Genomic DNA, 11,620 nt, shown 5'->3' on the forward strand with positions numbered 1-11,620 from the left:
TTCCTTTGAAATAGTTTGGCTGCATGGTGCTGAATAACTGTGCTGTCAAAGGATGAACATATCAGTGTGTATATGAAACTATAAAAGCTAACACTCTGGTTCCAATTTATTTTATTTTCCTGATACAGCCGAGTAGAGAAGTCATTCATTTTCTAAACAGAATGGGAAAGTTAGGCTTTTTTTAAGGTCCATTCTGTTGTGCTGGGTCACAACTGTGCACACCTTGCTGCACATTCCGGCTAAGTAGAGGAAATCATTTAGTTAATGCCGGTTCAATTTACTTGGAGGAAAAATAGCCAATCACTGGCATGTCTAAATGTACTTCACATGGCTCCAGTTGTTATAAACGCACAATTCATCGCCTTGCAAAGAGCACATCGTAATTTGCAGTTTAATGTCCACATTATAGTCATTTAAGCATTGTGCTGTTTCCATGATCGGGCATGCAGCCATATTGATTATCTTGTGCTTTGGGAAGGCTGCAGAGGCTTGGGGCAGAGTCCTGGGCTGCCCCCCCCCTCTAGTCCATCAACCCCTCCCCCCCACACCCCCATCCCATTCATATCCGGAGGAGGGTTGTGGGATCGATGGCATGCAGGGATGCTATTAGAGCTGAGGCAGCTAGGCAGCCAGGCAGCCACGACATCAAAAGCAAAGTGTGGGAGGAGAAATAACACAAGGTAATTATCTGGGCCCCGCTAGCTACCAGCGAGGTAATCTGTAGAGTCATGAAGGAGGGGGGCTGCGGAGGTGGTGCTCAGGTTGTCTGTCCATATTTACCTCAACTCTCTACATTCTGCTCACTCCAGCTGCGCTGACGGAAAAGGCAGAGCAACTTTCCTTTTAAGACATTTTATTCACATTTTACAGTATGTGACATCTTTTTTCAAGTTTTGTACAACTTCCAGCTAAAATAGGTGGTTGATATAATTGAATAAATGGCACCGGGTGACGAAATTAAGTCCTGACCAGCAGCTAGCCCTTCAGTAGTTAACCTCTTCAACTCCAACAATCCCATGTGGGCGCATTTGTCATTGCTGTGAGGTCAATCTTTATTAAAATGCAAAGAATTTTATTTTTAAACTATTGTGGGCATTCCAAGGTTTCCAAAGACCCTAAATATGAATTACATGGAAATATGTTTAAAAGACATTTAGATCATTTCTATCAGTGAAATGGTGCAGCCACAAAACAATGGCATCTTGGGTTTGAATGATTCACTTAATATAGCTTCAATGTTTGTTGCAAGTGTTGCAAAAAGCAGATATAAAATATGTGACGCTGGAATACAATATAGAAAAAAATGTTTTTCTCTACCTCTGAATCTACTTAAAAGGGAAATTTAAGGGAAAGTTCAATGGATTAAACCGCTAACCTGTTTCAGAGTGAGTTTCCTCCACAGGCAATAAGCATGCATGAATAATGTTTTTTGGTAAAAGTAGTGCTAAGAGTGAATGACGACCCCACCTGTCATACTACAGTTGAAGCCAAATTGCACAGCAAGGTGAGAAGCCATCTGCTTTTCTAGTTACCTTAAAAGTCATTATAAGTGAGAAACCATTAGGCAAACGCTCAAAGAGCATCTGGGCAACAAGTCATCGCAAGGTCAAAAAGCTACACTTGTGAAACTTCAGCTCAGACATTTTGACTTCACTGGTCTTCGATTACGCAGAAAAAAAGAGAGAGAAATAGCATAAATTCAGTCAAACTGATTAAATAACATCTGCATAGCACAATTTTTAATTTCCTGATCTTTCATTTGGAAGCAAGCAAGTTCAGAGCAATTTGATATAATATGCTTCCTCCGTTCTGAATGATGTTTCTCATTTGTATAATCAAATACAACAGGAATAATTGTCAGTGCAACTATTCCTCTCCACGCCTAAAAGCTTGATCCCAAATGAGTCATTCCTAATGGAAAGAAAACACAAATTACCACCACTCGGAATACATCACTCTGTTTTACATACATATGAAAAATGAAGTAAAGGTGGAAACAAAGAAACGCTGCTGTATAGAAACACACACACACATGCACACGCACACACACACTTTAAATAGAGGACAATTATAAAAACTGCAGAATCAGCAAACTAACTCCTATGTGTGGTCTTCAGCTTTGCACTTGCCGGCGTCTTTCTGCTTCCAATGCTGTTAATGAGTTAAAGGTCAGTAGGCTGTTATGACACCAATTAGAGCAATATTTCAAATCAGCACTGTGGCTCAGCAGCGCACGGCGGTCGGACGATGCTCTGTGAGAATTCAGCAAAGCTAATCGCCGAGTAATGAGCGCAAACTAACGCCACCGTGGTCACAGATGCAACTGAATATAGACCCTCGGGGTGGTTTAGAGGTCATGGGTTTCAGTGAGTGCCATGGCTCTCTTGATAGTTCAACACAAGTGTCAAGGGCCGTGCTGAGGTTACAGCTTGGGGTCAGTTTGGAGAAAACCTGCGCAAGCTTTGAAATAAAAACAAAGGCTGTCGAAAACTGAATTAGCACTAGGAATGTTACAAAACCCAGTACTACCAATACCAAGTCAAATCCAAATTTTAAGAAACAGTACTACTTTTGACAGTGTCACTTAGGGCTGCACAATTAATTGAATTTTAATCGTGATCACGATTTTGACTGCCACGATTAAATTAGCCTGATCATCGGCGATATTTACATTTAAAATGCAGGCACTTTCTCAGCCAGTACTCAGCCAACCACCAGGGGGCGAATGCATGGTTAAGGCTTCATTAAGCTGACTAAATAACAAGCAAGCGCACCTTGCAGCGGCAGCCTCAAGTTACTCGGTGGACTGCTGAGAGCGGGTCTGTCTCAATCGAAGGGCTAGATGACCACTAGGTCGCAGCCTATGGTGCCCACGTAGGAGGCGTCCAACGTAGGTGCCGATATCAAGTTTACCGGAACTAAAGCGCATTCGAGTGATACAGCGTAAAATGCCGAAGTAGGTTTTGGAGGTGTGTCAGTGAACACCTGTGCATGAAACAAAACGATAAGCAGCTTCAACGCTCTCAAGATGGACAACATTGATTCTGTAGTTTTATGTATTTTATTTTATTTTGTCTTAGTGAAGATGCAGAAAATTAAGATAATTGTTACACCTCACAAATTGCAAAAGACTATCCCAATTAAAGTAATTGTACACATGGCTACATTGTAACGTACCTGATGCGCTGATGGTTGCTATGGAAACATCATGCAAAAAGCCTATCTAACTCGTCTAACTAAACTTGCATTTACAGGCGTTGCTCAGATACAGTTAACAGCTAAACCGAATCTATGGTGGTAGTTATAGGCACGAAAACTTATCAAAACGTCATGATATAAACATTAAGACGGTCTAAAACATGCTTCATAATTCCAGCAATGGTGGCTGATCCAGAAATTCAACTGGACTGAAAGGTAACCTGGGAAGTAGGCTGTGATGTCAGCCGCAAAGCATCGTGGAGGTATATCCTGCAAATTAGTCAAAAATAGGCTGGATCTGTCGGCTGCATTTGCAGGACCCCGCGCGGTAAAATTGAATTGGGACAGCACTTGTCGCGCCGCCGTGACGTAAGCAGCCTACAAATACGACCTAGGTAGCGCACAACCTTTGAATTGGGACAGAGCCAGCGAGTCATGTCGGGAGAAGAAGGTCGGCTACAGCATTTCCTGCAACAAGTTCCGGCATGTCAGCTGGCTGCTACATTCAACTGGGTTGCCGCGCACACCGTGCGATGCCGCGGCCGGCCCACCTGATGCCGGCCGGTGTGCCTCGGTCGGCACCGCGCCCACACAGTCAGGTCTGCCGGATCTGACAGGTGCGCGGCGCACACAGACTGCCATATATACCTTTCATCATAAATCAACTTTTGTTTATACGCAGTTGCAGCAGCACAACGGACAATGACACAGACAACATGGTTGATTATTGATTGTGCAACGCGGCCATTCGCCGGTAATCGCTGCGCGCATTAAACGATTTTGCAGAGGCAGGAGGAAAGTTGCATGATTTACGTTGTATCCATGTTCGCGCACTGCGTGCATGACCGTGCATGTGCTCGTGTATGCGCCCGTACCGTGCTGAAGCACACCCCTTCCAACCGTGCCAGAGCGGGGGAAGTGTGCTGTATTCAAGCACGGAACGAAGCGCTCACACCAGTCAAATAATTTTATTTTTTTATTAAGCATTTGTTCTAATTTAAAGTTTCATTTTGCACTGAAAACTGTTCATATATTGTTTGTTTAAAAGTAGTGCAATAAAAATACAGATGCCTTCCCTAACATGATGAATAATCGTGATTAATAGTCATGATTACAATATTGATCAAAATAATCGTGATTATCATTTTGGCCATAATCATGCAGCCCTAGTGTCAGTAGTACTAACTGCTGGCACTGGTACACACTCATGAGTAACTGGCCTAGCTCCACTTGATCAGGCACTCTGGTAGACTGACCAAACGCACCCATCTGCCAATTCGAAAGCTTGTGAGAGCATAGACTACAGTAAAACAATTAAAAAGTTTGCTACAAAAGCCCAGTGGATATTTTGTTGTTGATGCAGACAGAGTGGAAAAGGCAACACAGACACAAAAACCAGTTTCCAAATCATGCTTTCGCTCTTTTCAGATGTAAACAAGGTAATGCAAATGCAAAAATTCAACCAAAATTCATTATGATGACCAAAGACGTTTTGTAATAAACTAGAGTTAAATGAGTTACATGATATGTGGTATTGCTGGCAGTAGCTAGTTTCACTTAGGTACTTGCTCATAGGAGAAAATACACTGTACACCTTGCTCTTTGCACTGGCCTTGTTGAAAATAACATAAAAATGCATCTACCTTATTGATGAAGTCCACAATTGTTATTAATTTATTATTTGTTATTATTTAATAGTATTTTGTTCTGTTGTCTTCTATTTTGTGCCATTGAGAGAGGACCACACTAACTCTCTATTTTTTCCAGTGAAAAATAAGCCCAGTAAACCAGGGTGATATGCATTTTCCCTCTGTGACGTGGTGTCATTTTGGTATTGAGTATCGTGATTATTAAACCTGATATCAGCATCAAAGTCAAAATCCTGGTGTCGTGACAACACTAATTAGCACTGTGTATGCCTTCATGATGGCTTAATATGATGCCAGAAGTCACATAAATCAGGTCTGAACCATTTCAAGGAATATTAGGATTCATTTGACATCACAATTAACATTACCATTCAGTTTAAGGGGATGAGTATCATAACTGAACATGATTATTTAACATTTGATTTTGCACAGGAGTCATATCAGGACATATATTTTTGTTGGGAAAAAACTGTATGAGTATTGTGATATTGATTTTAACCATATCACTGAGTCTGGTAAGCTTTATACTGTGACTGCAATTAAAGCTAAATTAAACAGTTATAGGTCTATAGACATAATTGATATATCTACTGCATGGCTGGATAGACAATATTCAACACAAGCTGTGCTATAACAACACTGGCTATGATGGTATGAATTCAGCCACAAACACAGACTGAGAGCAAGCATAGTACACTGTATGCTGTTTATAATTTAAATTTATCAAGGGGAAGTTTTGCTGAACAAGCAAGCTCTGTTTCAGCACTACGTTATGAATGTATATTGGTTTGTTTCGTGGACTAACACACACATTCACACCTGAACACACACCCGGCACAACCATGGAGCCCAATACTGTTAGCAACTGCACATCTCAACCAGGAGCAGCTGGGGGTTAAAGGAGAATACTTCCCGTCCTCAGCAGTAAGCTATGTCTCCACAGGGAGTGCTGTGATCACAGGGAGAAAGTTTGACTCATGTCCAGAGCCGGAATTGCCGGGCCCAACTGGGTCAGGTCACATGAGCAGCTTACATACCTTTGATGCTAATTTGACACATCCCCTATTCAGTACAATGCTATGTCAGTAGGAGTTGGCATCTAACACGTGAACCTACTGATACAAAAGTAAAATCACAAGGGTTTACCGGTATTTGGAGTATTTTACTGGGGGTAATTACTGAAAGAAAAATGCATTAAACATCATGTTTCCTTACCAAGATCTGAGCATTCATTTTCTGGAGTTAGTCTGGAGATTCAAACAAAAAAACTGTACTTCTTTTAACCTCGAGGCCACGGCTGACTGCACTGTAGACACCCCTGTATGCCACAGCTGCTGTGTGCCTGAGTCTGGGAGTCAGACTGTGCCACTTCACTCTCTATGATATACCACTAATAAACAAGAGGGCAGTCCAGAGGCAAGTGCCCTTTAACAAGGACAAAAACACTGGTCCACTTCCACCAATGACATCTTGATGAATAAACTCTCCAAACTAATCGATGACACCACAGCAGCAGTTGCCAGCCTGCCAACCGGTTGGTCAGGCAGCAGTGTGAGAGGTGCACAAACCCCAGACCCACCTTGAGTAAATTGCAGCAGGGTGTTGCTCTTGCCTCCTCCACTGAATTAACCAACCACAAACTCAGAAATACACAGTGTCTACAGACAGGGGCAGTGGCCTTGTTGCCCATTTAAGAGTGCTGTTTGATACTTGCTGCAACCACCTGTGAAGCAAGGAACAAGTGTTTAATGCTGCTACTGCGGGCTAGTTAGAAAAATCTCTGCTCTCTGAAACTGCAGGAGCTAAGGCCTTAATGCCTCATTGCTTCATATTACAGCAACAACAACAAAGACAGAGGAAGACAAGAGCACATAAATACTGCGTATCTAACCTTTTCTGAGGCTTAGGCATTAGAGAAATCAATGCCGCCAGCCAGCAAAATTCATATGCACTCACTGTAAGTCACATAACATAAGACTGACATTTATTACAAGCCTATTTGTTTGGAAAAAAGGTGAATACTGTACACTGTTAGAGTTTATACGCATGTGTTTCTCTTACAAGCGAATGAGTCATGCCTGCCTAGAAAAGCTAGCGCCACACCTAAAACAATTAGTTCACTATTTCAGGGAAGTTTTTATGACATGAAATCTAAATGCTGTTTCGAGAAGCCCTTTCACCTCGCCAAGACGGAGACCCTAAAGGGAAATGTCAATTAATGTCTGCTCAAAGTCTGCTCAAAGCACTCAAAAATCGATACGGCATGCAGTGACAAGCGTCTCACTCAGAGCTGCCAGTAGCATTCAGTCCAGTCATCTACTGTATGTTTTAGTCTATCTGTTGTGTTTACTCTTGCACTATCTCTGTTCTGCTCCGAGGCCTATAGAGCCTCTCAGGGTGATTGACGGAAAGAGGTTCAGCCTCCTGCCAGAGAAGCATGATTGACATCTTCGAGATGGAGCAGAGCCAGCGAGGATTTTACTGTCACTCTGGATGAGTGGAGGCCGCCAAGATGACAGGGGGGCGGATATGTTTGAGAACCTGCACTTACACATGGAGACTGCACAAGCCAGTTAGGTCTGCATGTAATCATAAACAGATTTGGATGTACAGATCATAGCTGTGGTTTGTAGAATGTGTATCAAACTGTTCTCATGGCAACGAAACAACACATTACATACTTCCTCTGAAACCACTAAAGGCAAAGACCAAAGGCACCCACTGAGTTTCATTTTTTCTTACAATGACGAACACTGGCGCACTAACAGGTCCTACCAGCACTGGAAAACACTCACTCCTCTGACATAATAAATGCTTCCGAATGCTACGAGCAACATAACGCATAACAACATACAAACAGCTTTGCAACTTTGTTTTTTCAGCTCTCAAAAAGACAAAATAGAGAGGACAATGAGTCTCACTCTCTAAGGGCAAAGGATGTATTACCCACAATGGCACGCTAGACAGGGAGGATCCCACCACCACTGATCAAACAAATACAGAGGCACACCCAAACATGCGTGCTCATATTTGCACAGCAGCAGTAGAAATGCAGAAGTGGGAGTCTAACACTTACTTTTTTATCATCTTTCTGGCTGGCTGGCTGAGTGTCCTTACTGTGGTTGTCAGCGGAGGGCCTGGCGCTGGCGTCCATCTGTCTGTCTTCCGATTCACTCTGCTGATTGGCCCCCGACCGAGGAGAGCCCAGAGGGAGGGGCTCCGGCTGCTGAACGCCACTCTGGACCTCCATCTTCCTCTGCACTGCCTTGGCAAAGACGAGGAAAAAGGGCAAGGAAAAAGAGAGGATTGAAACAGGTGCAGCCACGTATACACCATGCACAAAGATTCTGTGACATGCACCATGCAAAAAGATTGCCTCCCTCAAAAAACGCACACATAACAAACCTGTGAGAATCCCCTCTACTGCAGGTTTCTTCTGAGGTGCTGATGTTTGCACGAAAAGCAACAATTAGATAATGGTGGTTTGTGGTGAACCCCAGGCTTTGTATATTGCAACACTTGCAGCCAAATGCAGTATTTTCTACAATATCAAATATGCCCCTTTTATGAGAGGTATCTATATAACCCATTTCGGAAATTTTAGAAGAATTCATAACAAGATAAAATAAATTTTTTGCAAATGTTGGGTTGATATGTGCAGGGGTGGTTATATTGAATATCATAATATTTTGATAGGACAATGTGGCAATATTAAATTTGGAATATTACCTAGTGAACACAACACATTTCTTGGTGATACATACAGTATGCATGTATGTGTGAATTCACATGCATCCCTGTACAGCTAAAATAGTAACAACCGTAACAAAAATGTTTCCACTGCTAGTAATTACACACAGGCCACATAGCACCATAACACATATTCTTTAGAGCCAAAACAACACAATTTATCAACTAACAAGTGCACACAAATCAAATTATTTTCCTGGTGCTTCAGAATCCATACCAGATTATTGTAATGATGATTAAAAAGTGCTGCAGCTTTTAGGCTAAAAATGTAATACAAAACAGAGACAAACTTGGTTTTCATTATGGGGTTGGTGAGCCAAAAAAAAACAAAAAAAAACAGAGAGATCTAAGGCATTCATGAATATCATTGCAAAAGGTTATATTCTGGTGATAGTTAGCACAGCAGGGTGGCGTGGTGAAGATCGCCCTTCAAACAGAGGACACGTGTCTTCAAGAACTGAACCAGCCCTGCTAAAGTGCACTTGAGCAATGAATTGACACTGAATTCCTGCCAGCTCCAGGGATTGTTCTGCCACTGACCCTGGCCTCTAACCTTGCTGTGGAGGTGGAAAAGCAACAACAGCATATCCCTATAGGGGCCAATAAATTCTCACATTGTACGCTGAATAAACAATTAAGAAAACACAAGAGGCAGCACGAGGCACTATGATCTTCAGTGATATGTTAGGTAGGCCTGATAGTGTTTGTGTGTAACCCGAGGGGCTAAGAGTAAAACCCTCCAATGAAACACAACCATTAACTTTTATCTATTCAACAAAAGAAGCCCATGGATGCAAGGCCTCTTCACTTTTATTCATGAAGCATGCCTTGGATCCCTTCAGCTGCGGCGAAATGATGAATGGCTAGAGTGATGGGAAAGATGCCTCACAACAGTGTCTGGCTTATTTAGCTTTCTTTAGAAAGTTTTATTTCATCATATCAGTAACAGAGTGCACAGTGAAAAGAGTGTTTTTTTAAAGTCCCTCTAGACAGGCAAAAAACCCAGACAAAGCAATAACAGAGAAGTCACCTCGTGTGAAGGACAGATCAAAAACTATCTCACTGAATCCAGCAGCATGGTGATGTTTAGCTCTGAGCCACTTCATTCCCCATTCTCAAGTTATCAATAAGTTATGAGGTCAATTGCTTGTTACTTCAGCTGAGATGAGCCGCCTCATAAATGCATGTCCTCAAGGACCTTTTACAAAGCATCTTAATGCTGCAGCACTCTGAACAGGCTTATGAGCAGCCATGAAGGCTACAGAGAAGCTGGCACCTGAACATCACAGGTGACCTGTGACAGCACCTGCTGCTGGCCCATGTTAACCCCTCTCAGGTGTCACGTGGTTCACACGAGCATTATTTTAAGCCATTAGTAGGCTAGCGTTGTTACACTGACAGCATGTTAATTAGATTACCTGAATGCATCATTGGTGTTTTATTATTCAGCTGTAATAGGCTGCATGATAAATAATTCTCAGCTGTCTCTTTTGCATCCATGTTAGAGCTGGTTCTAGTTTCCTATCGAGCAGTCTGGAGGAGCGGGCTTGGAACTAAGCTTGGCATTGCGATTGCATTTGATTGTTCAAACAAACGTGCAAAGTTGGCCCCTTCCTGAGTTACTGATGTGCATCCGCCTGCCTTGCTTTGAATTCACGCGTGTAGGTTCATGAACCTGCACTTGGTCTTTTCTCTCGCCTGGAATACAGACTCGGAACAGTTTCAACAAGCCGTATCATCTAACGTTGTTTCAGCTAAAATAGGAGAGGGCGACTTAGTTGCAGCGTAACGACTCGGTTGTCGCCGATGACAGGGCTACTAGCTTGGTGCCTGGGTTATTTATTGAGGATGATACAAGGTTTGAAGAGCGTACAGCGGCCCACTAACATAAACAAGTCGCTAAAGAATACCGAAATACCTCTGTCACTTCGTGGCTCCTCGTTATGTCAGAAGCATATCAAGAGGAAGATGCGGTAGTGCAACTTGCTTTACATCTCTGTTGTTGCACTGACGCGGAAAGCCACAGCCGTCTGGGGCAGAACAGGCAACCGGTTCATTTAGTTGTATGAGAAGTTATTCCGTCAAAACTAGCAGAGGCTGCACGACAGTTTGAGGCAGTCACCGCTGAGGAGACGGTGCTCAGTGTAGCCACACAGCCCGCTGCTGTCACGGCGGGCGTGTCCCCGCTAGCTGTCACAAACCCTCCTCCCACCTCCCGGTTACACCGAGCCCGTGTCAAAAATGATGCCTTCAGGTGCTCTGCGAAAGCTCCTGCCTCCGACTTCACATGTCATGAACGCACTACTTGCAGCTTATTCAAGTGTTCTTGGTCGGAAATGTGAGGCTGCACCCAGGAATGGCAAGGAGATGCACAGCCAGACTGCTACAGGAGAGGCGTCGCACACACAGGGAGATGGTGCAGGAAGAAAGACAGTACCAAGAGAGGTAAAATCCATTTTATTAGCAGAAAAATAAATGCACTGATTAAATTAGAAAGCTGTCGGTCTTGCATGGCCTTCAAGTACACATGCACATGTATGTCAGTCCATGTATGCTCATTGGCTTTGTATGCGTCACACCTGGACAGCAGATTACTTTTCTAACTGCATCCCAATTAATCTGTACTATTTTAATTCCATCTCCTGTTGACCCATTTTTTGTAGTTTGTCAAAATAACATAGAGACATAAAGCATACAGGAAGTAGTTCATATGCATATTTCCACACATGCAGGCCTCCTATAGCCTAAGTACAAAGCAAAATTTTGCCTTTAAGTGTCTATCTTCAAGTGCTACATGTTAGAAATTCTCATTTAAGCCTAAAGACTAAACATTATGGGGACACTTATTAGGTAAATTGGTTGGCAACTAGATAGGTGATGGCATGGCAAATTGCATGTGAATTGCATCTTAAGTCACATGACAATGCCTCTGACAGGGAACCCTTTCTAAAGTCTGTCTAAAGTCACAGATGTTGTGTTGGTCCACTGGGCGTAATGTCCACATTTCCTTCTCTTAAAGGACT

The 11,620-nt window shown here is 42.8% G+C and overlaps 1 protein-coding gene across 4 annotated transcripts in view; it reads right to left on the reverse strand.

Annotated features, from left to right (window-relative positions):
• Positions 1-10,741, reverse strand: part of rbms3 (RNA binding motif, single stranded interacting protein) — a 300,019-nt gene extending 289,278 nt beyond the window's left edge. For 2 of the 4 annotated variants that reach the window (XM_030063194.1, XM_030063192.1), the window contains exons 1-2: positions 10,516-10,741; positions 7,924-8,112 (exon numbers count right to left, since the gene is read on the reverse strand). In XM_030063194.1, coding sequence (XP_029919054.1) covers positions 7,924-8,097 — 174 coding nt within the window. In that variant the 5' untranslated portion in view covers positions 8,098-8,112; positions 10,516-10,741. The remainder of the gene's footprint in view (positions 1-7,923; positions 8,113-10,515) is intronic. The other 2 variants (XM_030063193.1, XM_030063195.1) reach the window with 2 other exon arrangements.
• Positions 10,742-11,620: the final 879 nt, after the last annotated feature.

This window comes from Myripristis murdjan, chromosome 11, assembly GCF_902150065.1.
Source record: "Myripristis murdjan chromosome 11, fMyrMur1.1, whole genome shotgun sequence".
In the NCBI taxonomy this organism is placed as follows: Eukaryota; Metazoa; Chordata; class Actinopteri; order Holocentriformes; family Holocentridae; genus Myripristis; species Myripristis murdjan.